The following is an 18,226-nucleotide window of genomic DNA, read 5'->3' as shown; positions in this document are numbered from 1 at the left end:
GCTGAACCCTGGATAATATGGGAAAACAAGATACTTAAAAAGTTCTCAAGACATTATGATTCTACAAACAATCCTTAAATCACATCTTATTTTTGCCATATTCAGCTCAATGTTCTATATTTTAAAAATTAGTAACAATGAAGTCAAGCCAGTAGACCAAATTTTAGGTACCGTAACAGAGCAACTGAGGTAGCAGGGACTGCTACAGCAACATAATTCATTGTATAGAGACTCTACACATTTTGAACATAATGCATTTCTGAAAAAGTGCTGATATCAAGGAAAAGACTTAGATGGGATATGAGGGGGACATTGTTTCCAGCAAGAGCAAATACATTTAAAATTCCAATTTTACATCATCTTGGACTTAATCTTTAATACTATATGTATTTCCTTCAACTGGCTTAAGCCCACAAAAGGCCTGACTGAGACTTCACATCACTACTTTTGTCACATCTATTAACATCCCGATCTTTCAGGCGTACCATGCTTTTCATCAACAGTGTTGGTACTTTCAAGCACTCACTGCTACCTTTCTAAAGGTAACAAATGGAATAAAATAGCACAGAACAGTATGACACAGAGGGAACTGCTTACCAAGTCAACTTTCTGGTTGGCAGGTAGCATCACCAGCCAATAAACAAAAAGTCACAACTGACATAAAAGAGTGACTTCATTGTACCCATGTGTGAATATATGAAAGAACGTGTAGCATGCAAAAAGAGGATCACCTGGTTTGGACTTCTTCATACAATTCTGCTTGAAGACATTGTGCTCTTACTGCTTTAAAGATATCTTAAAGCCACTAGACATTTTAAAATCAAAATTCATACATAGGAATACTGAGATCAGGGGACTGTAAACAATGTGTGCAAGGTTACAGAACAAACAAATCTTTACACTTTCAAATATTCATTGAAAAATATAAGTAGGCATCAGTTAAACCCACAAGGTTGATTTTAGCGAGAAAAATATTAACAGTAAAATTTAAAACCTGTCTTAACAAAAGTCTGACCAAAAAAACTAACATTTTTATGTTGCAATAAAATGAACTCATACCTTTTCTCTGCTGCTGCCACGTTTATTGAATCCATTATGTTTTTCACAGTATCTAGTATCTGTTTAGCTCTGATAGTGTGCTGTTCAAACTTTGTTTTCACTGCTGACTGCGAGATACACTCCTGCGAGGGGCCCAAGCCATAACACATTACTGTAATTCCATCCCAACATTTTCAGGAATTTAAACACAAAAACTTGCTGTTTGTAACTTTAACCAAAACAGAAATAAGGACAGAAAATAAATGCATGATAAACACAACTTAAAATTACAAAAGTTAAAAAAAGTACAAGAATTCAAACATAAAAAGGGATTTAACAGCAAGTCATATCTTTGTGTATTTTTACACAGTAATGTGCAATGGTTTGACTATAAGATTTTTAAAAAACGGGTACATTTTCAATGTTAAAAAAGGGTTCCTCATTAGAATCACTACTTTTGTCTGAACAAACTTAAATCCAATTCTAGGCCATCTATATTCATTTTTTTCATACTTGCAACAGATAAAGTTTTAAAATAATTTGAGAATTAGAACTCTTCTTCATTAAAAAAAATTAGCTGAATTATATGATGATTCATAAGGTTACCAAAAAGGATTTCTAAGGATTAAAATGTGAACAATTTGAAAGATAATCTTTAGCAACTAACAATCTAAGTAGTATTTTAGAATGTTTAGAGAAAAATATCTGCAGCTATTTAAAAAATAACTCTGACTAGAACACAGTGTGTGCACACAGGTCTGAATGATCCCCTCTCATTTGTTTTAGCTTCAAGCTAACTGCAGCTCACAACCCACTAATAGTTGAACAAATCAATTCGTGTTTCATCATCAGTGCTTGCTTAAATAAAAGAGAATAATACATCAGAATGCATCACATGTTGATGGATGTTTTATGAAATTTGTTTAAATAGTCAATATATGCAATACTATTGGTTATCTAAGCGATATATAAATATATATTTACTAGGATTCATCACGAAAGGTTACAAATTATTAAATTAACTGACCTCATTTCATTTTTACTTCACAAAAAGTCAAATTCTGCACTGACATAACAACATAGTATCTACTGCAAATGTTTTGTAGGAGATATGTTTATTTTCTATGACTTTTTAAAAAAAATAGGGATAGGCTAGGCATGGTGGCTCAAGCCTGTAATCCGAGCACTTTGGGAGGCCAAGCCGAGTGGACTGCCTGAGCCCGCAGGTTCAAAACCAGCCTGGGCAACAAGGCGAGACCTCATCTCTACAATAAATAAAAAAAATTAGCCAGGCATGGTAGCGTGCACCTGTAGTTCTGGCTACTTGGAAGGCTGAGGCGGGAAGGACTGTCGGAGCCCAGCAGGCCGATGCTGAGGTAGCCATAAGCCTGCCACGGCACTCCAGCCTGGACAGAGTGAGACTCCAACTCAGGGGGAAAAAAAAAAAAAAAGATATACTAACTCTGAAACTTCTATGAATTCATCTTCTTTAACCTCTTTATATATTTAACAAGTGTAATGGCTTCCATGACTGTCCCTTCTTTGTCAAAATAACTAGCTTTCAGGGTGGGCGCAGTAGCTCATGCCTGTAAGTGCAGCACTGTAGGAGGCCAAGGCAGGAGGACTGCTTGAGCCCAGGAGCTCGAGATCAGCCTGGGCAACAAAGCGAGACTTCATCTCTACAAAAAAGAATCCCAAAATTAGCCAGGCATGGTAGCGCATGCCTGTGATACCCACTACTCAGAAGGTGGAAGGATACTCTGAGCCCAGGAGGTTGAGCCCGTGGTGAGCTGTGATTGTGCCACCCACTGCCCTCCAACCGAGGTGACAGAGTGAGACCCTGATTAGAAAAAAAAAAGAAAGACAATTTAGCTATGGGGCACATGGAGGTAATTCATCAGTTAACATTTTAACTCAGCACCCATTACTTTCTTGCTTTACCTAGCTTCACTTCTGCCCGTGAAAAGCGCATCGATGCATCACTCGTTTTCACTAATCGTGAAAAGATTAGTGATAGGAAGTTACAATATTACTGTTCTGTACACACCTAAAGCAAATTTCTGGATACTTTCTTTTTTAAAACCACCGATAATTACACAATAGTAATTATCTGAATTGCAAACTACTTATTTTTTAATGACTAAAACAAAGCTGTCATTTTAAGTAACTGCCAAATTAACTTCCACAAAAAATTATAATAAAAGCATAAAAATATTTTTAAAAGGAAGAGGTTAAAAGAAAATCTATAGTCCTCGATGAAGTAGATCTAGATATCAGCAATGAAGATCCAAATTTACAGGAAACAGCACAGTGTTAGAGCTAGACCAAACAAAAAAGAAAAGATCTCCAAAAGTTATTAGGCAATATAAATTACTTTCTGATTCAAAAATATACAATGGTGAATACACATAAAGAAGAAAATAAGCAATTTTTTAATTAAAAAGCATCCCACACTGGTGCTTCCATCAATCTGCAGGACATTAAGAGGCACCCTGAAAAAGGAACAGTCTATTATCAAATAAGTATAGGAAACATTAAGTTTCTTTTCTATCAGCATCCTTAATACACTAATATGCTAATTAATCTCTATGGGGAACATATTTAGCAGACAGCAGTTCCCAGATTTATTTTATCAGGAACTCGGATTTTCTAAGTTTCAAATACTATACTATACCTAATTTAAATTCCATCTTGTCAGACTATACTGTAGTGTTTTAAAATTCATTAAAGTAGGGCATGGTGGCTCATGCCTGTAACCCCAGCACTTTGGGAGGCTGAGGTGAGAGGACTGCCTGAGTCCAGGGGGTTGAGACCAGCCTGGGCAACTTGGTAAGGTCTCATCTCTACAACAAATCAAGAAAAATTAGATGGGCATGGTCACACATGCTTGTAGTTTCAGCTACTTGGAAAGTTGAGACATAAGGATCGCCTAAGCCCAGCAGGTTGAGGTTGCTGTGGCTGTGAGCGTGCCACTGCACTCCTGCCTGAGTGACAGAGTGAGATTTCAACTCAAAAAATAACAAAATAAAATTCATTAAAGATTTAGAACCAAATAACATATCCCAATTAAGACAGTTTTCTGATTTCCTGTAACATACAAAGAAGTGAGCTAATAATAAGTTATATATTTGTAAATACTAAAATAAGTTATAGATTTATAAATATTAAAATAAAATAAAACTAACAAACATTACATGTCCCCTCGATAACAGACCCTGCAAACATCCAACATGCTATTCACCACTCCCAACTTACTATTTTGATTTATTTTAGATCAACAGGAAAGTGTAAGAAAGACCAAAATGCCTCTCACCTAGAGGTACCAGATGTCAGCATCCAGTTTCATGTGTTCACCTCTCTTCTCTCCACGCATACACCTACATATGTGTATATGTACATATATGGGGGCATACATTTTTATACATACTTATTTTTTTTCCCTTGTTGAACAATTTGATGGGTCATTACAGCCATCAGGATCTTACTACTACATTCAATCAATACTTGGCTTCTAAGAGTGGGAACATTTTCCTTCACAATCATGAAATAATTATATTCAAAACATTACCATTGGGACAGTTTTATTACCTAACATAACATTTCAAGTACAAATTTTACCAATCATCTCAAGAATGCCCTTTATAACAAACTGACATTTTAAATAAGAATTATTTTATAACTCTCCCATCATACAAACTATTAGGAATTAATGGTGAAATATTTGGGCAAAGAAATTTGAATTTCTAACTTGCCTTTAGAATAATACAGACCAAATGTATTTTGAAATTGCCCAAATGCAGTTTGATAGCAATAGGTCTATGTACTAATAGAATAACTTTGACTTTTTTATTGCTACTACTCAACATAATTTTCAAGTCTTCTTTTAACTGAATGTCCAAAAATTCTTAGCTCCTTTTGAATCAAATGAATATGAAGCAGCCCATGACAGAGATCACACTGATTGATAAACACGATGAACCTGGCACTAAGTTTCTGTGTTCACAAAAATCACCTTATATGACAAAGAATAATAAGCAAATCCTCAAAACAAAGAGAAAATGTATATAAAAGTCACACTTTATGACCACAATGGAAAGAAATCAAGAAATACTAAAAGTTGGTAAGAAGAGTCAAAACATCTTAATTTTAACAACTGTTTTATTAATAAAGGAAATACCAAGAATTATAAATAAAAACTACGATAAGAGACAATGAAAACTAAACTACATACTGAAAATCTTGACATACCCAAAACTATATTCACAAATTCCCAATCTTTTTTAAAGGAACAAAAAAACCCAATGCAACTTTAAAGGAAACTATGTTAAAGATTAACATACAACTTAATAAGACTCCAAAAATGGTATTGATTGATAAAGTAACCAATGGCTGGTTCACAACCAGCCTGGGCAACACAACGAGAGCATGGCTCTATTTTAAGGAAAAAAAAGAGTAGGGCCTTGGTCTTCAGATGATAAGTAACTGGCAAATCCAATTAAGGCTATATATATAATTACAAAAATATTAAAGTTAGAAAGGACACAAGCGATTTGAAACAATGCTACCAAATTATGAATTCTCAGACACGTACTCATTTCTAGAAACATAAATTACCAAAACTAATTTAAGAAGTAACAGCTTTGGAAAAAGCTGACAATAGTGGTCAACTGCCAAAAAATGCTTTTAAATACATCCAGATATATATACATAGACACACACACATACACACACACACACACACACACACACACACACACAAAGGGGGTGCCAAAAAAATGTATACACATTTTAAGTATGACACTTGCTCAAAAGATGACATTAATCAAATGAATGGTAGCACCACCATGCGACAGGCAGGACAAAGAAAATGGCAGAAGCACAGTTGAGTGAACATCATACTATATATCGCTACCGTAATTTAATTCAACTTTGTAAGTAATACATAGATAACATCTCTTAAAATATGCATACATTTTCTGACACACACACACACATATTTTTTTGAGTGGGAGTTCTCACTCTGTCGCCCAGACTGGAGTGCAGTGGCCGCTCCCGGCCCCCGCAGCCTCGACCTGCTGGACTCCAGCGATCCTTCCACCTCAGCCTTCCAAGTAGCTGGAGCTACAAGTGTGCACTACCACACCTGGATAATTTTTTGATTTATTGTAGAGATGAGGTCTTGCCAAGTTGCCCAGTAGTCTCAAACCCCTGTGCTCAGGCAATCCTCTCACCTTGGTTTTCCAGAATGCTGGGATTTACAGGCATGAGCCACCATACCCAATCAGACATAAATTTATACTTTTTAAATTTTTATCTTTTTTTTTTTTAAATCAGGGTCTCACTCTGTCACCCAGGCTGCAATGCAGTGGCATGATCACAGCTCCTTACAACCTCGACTTCCTGGGCTCAGGCAATCCTTCTGCCTCAGACCCAGGAGTAGCTGGGACTACAGATGCACACCTCCATGCCCATCTAATTTTTTTATTTTTTGTAGAAACTAGGTCTTGCTAAGTTGTCCAGGTTAGTCTCTAACTCCTGGGCTAAAGCACAGACATAATATTTTTTTACCCAGCTGATTATTTTTTAAAATAAATTCAAGTAATTTTTAACTGATTCTCATTTTAGATATTTTAGTTTTATTTAAATAAAATTTCCAAACTCTAAAACTTACATTCTCCATGACTTTATGCAAAAGCTACTTTTTTTTTTTTTTAGAGAGGATTTTTTTTTAATAAAATTGTGGGGTACAGTTAAGGGTTAGGTATAAAAATGTGCATTGTTCAGGCACCCTTGTTAATAAGGGGTATGTCCCCATCCTCAGACAGATACTGACTGCCGTTAGTCCCACCTCCCTACCCCCCCCCCATAGTTTCCCACCACTGTCAGTCCTTTTTTTATAGTATTATGGTAGATGTTCAAGGTCCACTATATGAGTGAGAATATTTGATAATCAGATAGTGCAACCTCTGTGGAAAGCAGTGTGGCAAAAGCTACTTACATGAACTATTACAATAAAAATGAACTGCCAAGTTTTCTCTGAAATACTGAAAAAAAAAATAGCACCTAACCCTGCCTGATTATTGCAACCACTTGGGAAGCTTTGAATGTATACAGATTCCTAGGCTAACCCCAGCCCCATAAGATCAGTCTCTGGGACAGGTCAGGAGCCTGCAGTCTCTAAAGCAATTCATGTGATTCTGATCATCAACCAGGTTTGGGAAAAAATGCTCTACTGCATACTTTTTTTTTGAGTTGGAGTCTCACTCTGTCGCCCAGACTGGAGTGCAGTGGCCGCTCCTGGCCACCACAGCCTCGCCTTGCTGTGCTCCGGCGATCCTTCCGCCTCAGCCTTCCAAGTAGCCAGAATTACAGGCATGCGCTACCACGCCCGGCTGATCTTTTGATTCATTGTAGAGATGAGGTCTCGCTGCCCAGGCGGGTCTCGAACCCGCGGGCTCAGGCAATCCACTCACCTTAGCCTCCCAAAGGCGCGGGATTACAGGCTGAGCCACCGAGCCCGGCTACTGCACACTTTTTATTCTTCTCATTCCCACCTCTTCAAGGTATTCTGGGAAAGCAAGAGGTATACCATGAACCAATATGAAGGAGGTATAAATGTATATCTGAACAGCATATAATTTAGTAGAATAATCAACAATAAACATCCACAAAAAAATAAGATTTTAGAAAAATAAAATGGATGGACAAGGAATAGAATAGTTCTTCTCCCTACATACTTTTCCCATGGTTGAAATAACTGATAAAAGTGAGGAGAGGAGGCTGAGGCAGGAACACTGTTTGAGCCTAGAAGTTTGAGGCTGCCATGAGCTATGATCACATCCCATCACTACACCCCAGCCTGGGCAAAAGAGCAAAACTCTGACTCTAAAAAAGAAAAACTTTTTTAAAAAGGAGAGCATCAATTCTCTTTTGACAGCAAAAAGAAAATGAACAATGGTCTCTAAGTAACTGGGACTTTACATATCCAATAGCTTAGCTTGGGAGGACATCTACTGATAACCCAGGGGCCTCTGAACAATCAGTGATGTCACCAAGATAGCTGGTATTGGGTTTTCTTTCATCCACTTTGTCTTCATCTGTCTAATGACCTTTTTCTCCCACATCAAATCAAAGGAGAGAGATTATAAGCTTTTTTTTTTTTAACTTTAAAAATTCTGCCACATATATTCAACATTTCATGTCTCTATTAAGGCAATGACTACTTATAAGAATGAGTGATTATACATGGCAGTTTCTTCAATGATAAAGTCTTTGTGTTCATTCCTAAGTGGGAAGATGATCTGGACTATTAAATCTAAATAAGAATTCAGAAGGTTAACATCTAAAGAACTTTTCGGTCAAATGTACTATGTTATCCTCCCTCCCTGTCAGTCACTCACGTGTTTAGTAGCTTCCTACTAGATTTCTAAAGTGCTGGAACTATACCTTGATTTTGTTGTACTCACTTATTTGTTCAGAATGTGTGGCACAGAATGTGGAGAATGAACAAGTGGTGGCAAAGTTAAGAAATGCAACAAAATGTTGTCAGACGCATAAATCATGTTCTCTATATTTCTATTAATAGTATGGAACAAAAGAAAAAAGGTTAATCTTCATTTTATTCTGTTATCCATTCTAACATCAATTATATCTGTCTGCTCTTGCTCCAAATTACTGAATACAGGTAATTCTATTCATTGCATAACACAAGCAATTCTGGAAAGGGGCTTCTTGCCTATATGTACATAGAGAAAAAAGAATAAGAAATAAATTGTCATCTTTAATTCTCTGTTCTTACAGATCATCCATTTTGCAGGGCCTTCCTTTATTCAAACTTTCCGTGTTTCATTGCTGTATCAGTAACTACACTAAATAACAACACAGATTACTGGCAAAGATAATGAAAATAGAAAATTACACTCACTCTCCAACCAGTACAAGAATTTTGTATTAGCCAATATATTCACAAAATTCCTACCTCAAAGATTTGTTCAAAATTCTGAAACTCCTGTAATCTTGTCTGAAATCCTTCAGCAAGTGCCCCACCTGTAATATAAGGCAGAAAGTTTAAAGCCTAGTATATAGCAAGATACAATTTCCATCATGCCACTTATTTTGTAATCTGTTTTTACATTAAAAGGAACCCTATAATTAATACATACCACCTTCTGGCATCCCCTGTGCTTTGTGCTTTCTAGCACTAAGAACTTCTTTTGCTGAAACAAAGAAGATACGATTCCTTGCTTCTAAAGAATCCACAACTTTAAGCTCCTCCACCAAGAAATGCAAGCATCTTTCCATGTGCTGTCTGCGTACCTACAGAAAAAGTAACAGTATTAAAATAATCCTAATCCAGGCACAGTGACTCACATCTGTAATTCCAGCACTTTAAGAAGCCGAAGTGGGAGGATCTCTTGAACCCAAGAGTTCAAGACCAGTTTAGGCAACACAGCGAGACCTTGTCTCTACCAAAAAAACCCCCAAAAATTAGCCAGGCACGATGATGTGCACCTGTAGTCCCAGCTACTGGGAAGGCTGAGACAGAAGGGTCACCTCAGTCCAGGGGGTGGAGACCACAGTGAGCCACAATCATGCCACTGCACTCCAGCCTGGATGAGAGTGAGACCCAGACTCAATTTTTAAAAAAGGGGGGGTAAGCATTTTTTCTTATTATTCTTTTCATATTTTTCAAATTTTTCTGTAATAAAGCTAATAATGCCAAATCAGAAAGTGCTATAATAAAACTTTTTATTGTAAAATCAGAACATAAAAGGCTTAATTAAGATTGGAAAGAATGCATTAACTGGGATTTAGAAGTGCAATGCTGGGTTTAAGATTAACACTTAGTGCAGTGGCTCAGGCCTGTAATTCCAGCACTTTGAGAGGCAGAAGCAAGAGGACTGCTTGAGCCCAGGGCTTCAAGACCAGCCTGGACAACCTGGTGAGATCTTGTCTCTACAATAAATAAAAAATTAGCCAAGCATGGTGGCGTGAGCCTGTAGTTGCAGCTACTTGGAATGCTGAAACAAAAGGATCACCTGTGCCCAGCAGGTCAAGGCTGTGGTACCTGTAAGTGTGCCACCAGCCTGGGTGACAGTGAGACTCCAAATCAAAAAAAAAAAAAATTAGTACTTGGGCATCAAAGTGAAGATGAAGGTTTAGAAGTTTCAGTTTAGTACTAGCCTTTAGCATTATGGCTGTGATAAGGTATCTTTACCTTAAGATTTATGAAAATTAAGCTAAATAGGAATGCTGAACCATTTGTGGAAAAATAGTTTATGGGTGGTATTTTCTAATTCTGCTGTGACTATGTGAGACCCTAACTTGAAAGAGTATGATTACAAGACAAAAATAATACGAGGATATAAAACTTCATGTTAAAAAAATTCCAATGACAGGAGGGAATGAAAGCAAATAATCTAACATGATGAGACAGTACAAGTTCTATCTTGTTTTTTGCATTTTCTATAATAATGTCATATTCTTATTAAAATCAGAAATAGTATCAAGCAAACTCATAAACATTATTTATAGACCAAATGCCAGATATTCTAATCTTTTTTTAAAAAAGTTTCATTACTGATGTTTTGGACCAGCTCATCTGCTGTTCTGTGTGATAGAATGTATAACGGCATCTATATCCTCTATCCACTAAATGCTGGTATGACACAACACTAGCTGTGATAACCAAAAATAACTTCAGACATTGCAAATTATCCCCTAAGGATCAGAATTGCCGAACTACCACACCGAGAACCACTGATATACACCTAACAAAAAAAATACATATGCACGCCAAAAAGGCATACACAAGAATATGCACAGTAGCTTTATTCATATTAACTAAAAATAGGAAACTAACCCAAATATCCATAACTAATAGAATAAACAAATCAATTATATAGTCACAGGATGGAATATTATACAACGATAATGCACTATAACAATGCACAATATGGATGCATATGACAAATATAATATTGAGGGGAAAAAACACACAAAAAAGCAGATATTATACAATTCTATTGCATGCAGTTGAACAACCAGAAAAATTAGTGTTAAGAGTCACGGTAAGTGAACAGGTTACCCTTGGGAGGTGGGACAGAGGCTGCAAGGAGGCATGAAGGGGTTGCTGGGTATTGGGATGTTCTGCTTTTTGATCTGGATCTGACACAGGTGGGCTAAATTGTAAAATTCACTGAACTGGATAATTATGACTTATGCACTTTTCTATTATGTATATTATATTACCTTTCAATAAAAAGTTAAAACAAAACCAAAGTTTGAAGCTCTGAAATGATTAGACAGTTCTTTTGTAACACAATTTTCTCTCAAAATAGATTCAGACTTTGGTCTCTACGACGTGCACACTTCAGGTTTTCTCTAACTATACTCTTTTTACAAGAGAATAGCTGCTTTAATGTTCTATTCTATAAGTTATTCTGTTTTCTCAGATAATGCACATGAATATATTTCAAAACTTAAAGAAAAAATAACTTACATCTTCCATATATTCTGGCTCTGATGCAGAGGCATCCCAACGATTATTCAGAATGAAAATATTAGGCTTGGAAAGCCGCTCATTCACCTTGTGAAAAAAATGTTTTTCCTGAAAAACATCAAAACTTCCATAGTATGTTCACTTTTAAAATATATTTTGCATTCATTTACAATTGACATCTTATTTTAATGTAAAAGTATGAACCATTTACACAACAGTAATTAACACCGTTAATAAAAGATCCCAAAACACTCTATGCACGTTAAGCTTTTCAAGATGAAAAAAACAGGCCAAGGGTAGTGGTTCATGCCTATAATCCCAGCACTTTGGGAGGCCAAGGTAGGAGGACTGCTTGAGCTAGTGTAGAATCAGCCTGGGTAAATAGTGAGACCTTGCGTCTACAAAAAAAAAAAAAGTTAGCCAGGCATGGTGACACATATCTGTAAACTACTTGGGAGGCTGAGGTGGAAGGATAACCTAAGCCCAGGAGTTTGAGGCTTCAGTGAGTCTTGATCATGCCACTGCACTCCAGCCTGGGTGACAGAGCAAGAACCAGACTCAAAAAAAAAAAGGAGGTCGGGCTTGGTGACTCAGCCTGTAATCCCAGCACTTTGGGAGGCCGAGGTGAGTGGATTGCCTGAGCCCACGGGTTTGAGACCAGCCCGGGCAACTTGGCAAGACTTCTACAATAAATAAAAATATTAGCCGGGCGTGATAGTTCCGGCTATTTGGAAGGTTGAGGTGGAAGGATCGCTGGAGTCCAGCTATGGAGTGAGACTCTAACTCAAAAAAGAAAAGAAAAGAAAACTCTGAATATTTATCATAATACTTTAAGAAAGGAATTGGCAGTAGTGGGACACTGCCAGGGGAGGGAGGTGGAGGGACATAACATCAATAAGGATATCAAACTTTACCTGTACGATGAGCACTTATGTACCTCACCCTGAATTGTACCCTACATCTTCAAAATTAAAAAAAGGAAAAGAAAATCAACATACCAAAAGGCCAAGCAGATTTTCCTGCTCCTGCAATGAGTCCTTTATGAAATTTAATTTAACAAATTTTTATCAGTCTTTACTATATACAGGAACTGCAGTATATAATAGTTCATGTTCTTAAAAGGCTACCACAAATCTTTATTAAGAATTAGGCTTTGAGCTCAAGCCAGCAAATCAAAAAAACTTAGCTAAGTAAATTAGTAATAATGTAAGATGATTGTACAACCCATGATAATAAATCATAGAGAAAGGTATATGCTGAAAATATTATAAATAAATGGCAATAAAGATGGGCTTGAAAGTACTGGTAATAGGGCTTTTTGAAGGATAAAAAGTTGAGGCCAACGATGGTGGCTCAGGCCTATAATCCCAGCTCTTTTAGAAGCCAAAGTAGGAAGACCACTTTGAGGCCAGGAGATGGAAACCAGCCTGAGAAACACAGTAAGATCCAATCTCTAATAAAAAACTTTTTTTAAATTAAAAAAGAAAGAAAGGTAAAAAGTTGGGAGATAGACAAATTGAGGGCAGCCAATAGTATAAGCAAAAGCACCAAAATCAAATCTTTTCAGATGTCTGTCTATCCAACACCCAAATAATGGAAATGGAGTATTTTAATATAAACTTCAAATATTTATCTATATTTAGGGTATAAATGGTCTCAGTCATTTATATACTTTTGGTGAACAACAAATTTTTAAAATTATGTTATAGTTTTGGATATTAGATATCTAAATTCTAAAAAGGTTATTTGGGATGAATCTGGCTCTAGACTATTTTCTGGACAAATATTCTTCTAAGTTTGACAGAAGTTTAAAGTATACACACTGAAACATCTAGTCTGAAACGTCTAGTCTATGTAGGTAATGCTGGAAAAGGTTGACAAATATAAAATATGAAAAGCCTTGCCCAACAGATGGCAGGTGACAGAAGTAGGAGTGCTATATACTTTGTTATTCATGAGAATTAAACATCCCAACAATTCTGGCACCTCTTCCCCAAAACTGGCAAATAATCAGAAGCTAGAGCCACCAAGCCCTATAGTGCCCCAGAAAGCCAGGGAACACTCTACGGACACTTCCAGTCCAATGAAAACACAAACCCCTCAGTCACCTCTGATTTTAGAGATTCCTTCTAACCCATAATTGGAATGCCTTCATGTTTCAGAATTAAAATGAACACCATTTTATTTCCTACCACCCAAACACAGTAATAAGATTAAATCCTACCGTGTTCATTAGTGTAGATTCAGAATTTGCAACCAAAACGAAGACATCAGCATCTAAGCAAAATTTATCAATCCAGCTATCCAGCTCTGTAGTGACATCTGTGCCTGGACTAATAATTAGAGAGAAATAAAAACTGTAACATATTTTTTTAAAAAGAACATTTGGGTTATATAATTTTTTTAAAAACTTTTTTTATATCATTTGAGGCTTTAATAGACAGGATTTTCTACTGGTCAATGGTATGAAGCCTAGAAAATCTTAACCTAGTGATTGGCATAGTCAATATTACAACTGTCTTCATCTTTATGCTTTGGAAAGGTGAAAAACAAAACAAACTCGGCTAGATAATAAAAAAATAAGTGCAATCAGCTGTGTCCACTACAGCTCAGAGGAGATTTAGGCGCCTTGAAGCACAAATAATAAAAAATATAACACTTGCTGGTAGATATAAATTTAATATACCATCTATGCTACAAAAATTGCAGTAAAGTGGCCAGGCATGGCGACATGTGCGTGTAGTCCTAGATACTCAGGAGGCTGAGGCAGGAGGATCACTTGAGCCCAGGAGATCATGAAAAGCCTGGGCAACATAGTGAGATCCTGCTTCTTAAAAAAAAAAAAAGGCCAGGCACAGTGGCTTATGCCTGTGATCCCAGCACTTTGGGAAGCCACGACAAGAGAACTGCTTGAGCCCAGGAGTTCTAAAGCAGCAGACAACAGAGCAAGACCTCGTCTCTACAAAAAAAATCAAAAAATTAGCTAAGAATGGTGGTGCATGCTTGTAGCATCAACTATTCAGGAGGCCGAGGCAGAAGGATTGTCTGAGCCCCAGAGGTCGACTGTACCTCAGCCTGGGTGACAGAGTGAGACTCTGACAAAAAATAAAATAAAAATACAACAAAAGGCTTCCACAGAACATTGAAATTTTAACTGAAGAAAACAAAAAAGGAAACAAGAATTTTAAAAATCACGTAAACACTTTTTAGGCTGATAATATTGCTCAACAAGGCCGGGTGAGGTGGCTCACACCTGTAATCCCAGCACTTTGGGAGGCTGAGGCCAGAGGATTACTTGAGCCCAGGAGTTCAAGACCAGCCTGGGCAATATGGTCAGATCTCACATCTCTACAAAAAAAAAAATTAGCTGGGCGTGGTGCCGGTGCCTGTAGTCCCAGCTCTTCAGGAGACTGAGGTAAGAGGACTGCTTGAGTTCAGACGTCAAGGCTGTGATGGGCCATGATCATGCCACTGCACTCCAGCCAAGATGACAACTCAAAAAAATAAAAATAAAAAATAAAGTAATCTAGATAAAGTTATTTAGTTTATATGAAAATAATCTAGTTAGATACTTTCTAAATCCCAACCACCTAACCAAACTACAAAATTATTCTAAAGAAATCTTTAAAAAGTGGTTATTCTTTAAATTTCTTATAATAGAATCAGATGGATGCATTTATGCTTTTCAGGAACTATTATGAAACAAAACAAACACTTTATTTGTTCTTAACAATCTAATGAGAGCAAAGTAGCAACTGAGTATTTTTAAGTTTTATATACCATACACTAAAGTAAGAGCATTATACTATTAAATAAACTTCCACCAGGTCGGGCGCAGTGGCTCGTGCCTGTAATCCAAACACTGTGGGAGGCAGAGGCAAGAGGACTGCCTAAGCCCAGGGATTCAAGACCAGCCTGGGCAACTTGGCAAGACGTCGTCTCTACGATAAATAAATAAATAATTAGCCAGGCATAGTGGCACGTATCTGTAGTTCCAGCTACTTGGAAGGTTGAGGCAGAAGGACTGCCTGAGCTCAGCAGGTCAAGGCTGAGATGGCCATGAGCATACCACTCACTGTACTCCAGTCTGGGTGACAGAATGAGACTCCAACTCAAAATAAACAAACCTCCACCAAGAGAAAATACAACCCACATGTAATTTTACCTGTCTACTAAAACCAGGTCATCTCTCAAGAGGGCACATTTTGCCTTTGGCCAAAACACGTGTACAAGACAGCCAGCCTTCAAGTCTTTGTCCATATGAAGGGCATGGGCCAGTTGATTAACTGTCTACAGCAGGAGGGAAAGAAAAAAAAACTCTACTCGTAATTCAATAAAAATAAAAATACTATCATTTGGTACATTTATTTTAGCAAAACATGTGCAAAAGGTAGAATTTTGAGTCATTTGAAATAAAACCATCAGAGCAGTCTTGAGAAGCCTGAGTTTTTAAAAGCACCAAGCAAAAAGAACAAAAGTTCCCACAAAAGTTTATTCAGACCATCTTGCAAAAATAATCAGAGCTGAAAATATTCTACATGTCCAACAAATAGAACTCTACCAATGGAGTTCTTGGCAACTCCTGAAATTGATACCACATTTGTGAAGTATATGCTTTATTCTTTTTGCCTATTGCATTTCCTGACTCTTCTAAAATGAATGTGTATTACTTAGTAATAAGGGAAATGTCATTATTAAATAGGTTTAAAAACCCCACAGAAATAAGACAGAGGCAATACATATTCATCTTTTAATAAAGGAATTTTCTCAGCAATTCTCTTTTTATGCAAACCTGCCGGAAACCAGTGACTGTGCCTTTTCTTTCATTTAAATTCACTAAGATATATTTCTATTTCTCAAGATGACTTCTGACACACTAATTTGGCACCTTGGCGAGAACTCATCTCTACTATAAATTAATGGCATGTGCCTGCAGTTCCAGCTACTTGGAAGGCTGAGGCGGAAGGATCGCCTGTGTTCAGCAGGCGGACACTGTGGTAGCCATGATCATGCAACTGCACTCCAGCCTGGGCAACAGAGTACAACTCCAACTCAAAAAATAAATACATTTGTCAAATTAATGTGTTAATATATTTCATATGTATGTTAAATATACAACAAAAAGGGTGTGAAGCCAAATTGGTAACTAAATCAAGGAAATCATCAGCACACATATCGCTAGGGTTCCTTTGTAATTTTTAATCAAAATTTAAAAAGAAAGATCTATTTTTCAAACGGACACAACAGTTCTGATCAGGGCTAAAGTGAATTTCCATTGTGAAAATGTTAAGTAGGTTTTTTCTTTGCTTTTGCTTGCTTTGATAGACTTTTTTAATACGCAAACTTGTAAGGAAAAAAAACGGTGCTTCACCTATAAATTAAAATAATAAAGCACCTCCCTGACAGAATTGTGGTGAGGTGTGAGTTATTACAAGTGTTTAGAATAGTGGCCTGGTACACAGCAAGTGCTCAGTGAAGTACTAGCTATTGTTATTGTGTTTCTTTTACTAAGTAAACTATTACAGGCAAGACTCAAAGTCTATTTATATCATAAAGCAGGCCACTACTTGAGGTAAACAAATTTAAATTTGGGAGTAACGGGGACAAAGAGCATGAAGGAAGAGTACTGGAAGTAGAGTGCATAGATGAGAAAAAATGAGATGAATTATTTATAATAACACCCCGCATTTTCCTTCAGGTCTCTAAAGTCACAAGTAGCCTGAATTCTGACTTGGTAAAAATCTTAACTACAAAATAATAGTGATTCCTCTATTTTTATGGGTTTAAAGTTTCAAAAGAATTTACATAAGCACCTCATTTTCCCTCACAACTAACCTGAAGGGCGTGTTCATTCTACAGTAAACTACAGACTGAACTGCCTGCTCTAAACAAACAGCAAACTCACAGAACAAGAACCACCTGTCACCTACAGCTTAGCAAGAACTAAAACAGCACAGTTCTTCTACGTACTGAACTATAGAAAAGATCTCTAAACTGAAAAGAAAGTGACCACAATGAGCAAAAGTACCTTTACCAACTGCTTTCAGTTCAGAGTCAAGATCTTACATTCCAATTTCTTTTTCTTTGTATTACTTTCCTGGTTGAAGGACTCTAGTGACACTGAATTAAGAAGTTTATGACCCCACGTCTTCAAAATAAAGAAAAGAAACTTATAGGCTGGGTGCGGTGACTCACACCTATAACCCCAGCACTTTGGAAGGCCAAGGTGAGAGGACTGCCTGAATCCACGGGTTCAAGAACAGCCTAGGCAACTTGGCCAGACTTCATCTCTATAATAAATCAAGAAAAATCAGCCAGGCGTGATGGCACACACCTATAGTTCCAGCTCCTTGGAAGGCTGAGGCAGAAGGACTGCCTGAGCCCAGCAGGTCGAGGAGGTGGTGGCCATGAGCGTGCCACTGCACTCCAGCTGGACGACAAAGTGAGAATCCAACTCAAAAAAAAAAAAAAAGGAAATTTATGAAAGGTAAGGAACTGTCATTGGCCCTTAATTGACAAAGTGATGACATTCATTCACGAATATGCTCACTAAATGCTCCTAAGGTAAAACAGCTTCTAAAAACATAGACGTATATCAAAAACAGATTCCAGAGTCCAATTCTTAACAAAGTTTTATTTGTTGTTGTTTTAAGACAAATTTGAGATTAATCAGCAACAACACACTTA

The 18,226-nt window shown here is 37.0% G+C and overlaps 1 protein-coding gene across 1 annotated transcript in view; it reads right to left on the bottom strand.

Moving 5' to 3' along the window:
* Nucleotides 1-18,226, bottom strand: part of MFN1 (mitofusin 1) — a 43,987-nt gene that overhangs the window by 14,178 nt on the left and 11,583 nt on the right. Inside the window, exons 5-10 of the mRNA XM_008060453.1 lie at nucleotides 15,705-15,829; nucleotides 13,764-13,872; nucleotides 11,540-11,647; nucleotides 9,201-9,354; nucleotides 9,017-9,084; nucleotides 1,060-1,181 (exon numbers count right to left, since the gene is read on the bottom strand). Of these exons, the coding sequence (XP_008058644.1) occupies nucleotides 1,060-1,181; nucleotides 9,017-9,084; nucleotides 9,201-9,354; nucleotides 11,540-11,647; nucleotides 13,764-13,872; nucleotides 15,705-15,829 (686 nt within the window). The remainder of the gene's footprint in view (nucleotides 1-1,059; nucleotides 1,182-9,016; nucleotides 9,085-9,200; nucleotides 9,355-11,539; nucleotides 11,648-13,763; nucleotides 13,873-15,704; nucleotides 15,830-18,226) is intronic.

This window comes from Carlito syrichta, unplaced genomic scaffold (genome assembly GCF_000164805.1).
Source record: "Carlito syrichta isolate Samal-C Ts95f unplaced genomic scaffold, Tarsius_syrichta-2.0.1 Scaffold92608, whole genome shotgun sequence".
Taxonomy (NCBI): Eukaryota; Metazoa; Chordata; class Mammalia; order Primates; family Tarsiidae; genus Carlito; species Carlito syrichta.
This window is presented reverse-complemented; position numbering and strand designations above follow the sequence as displayed.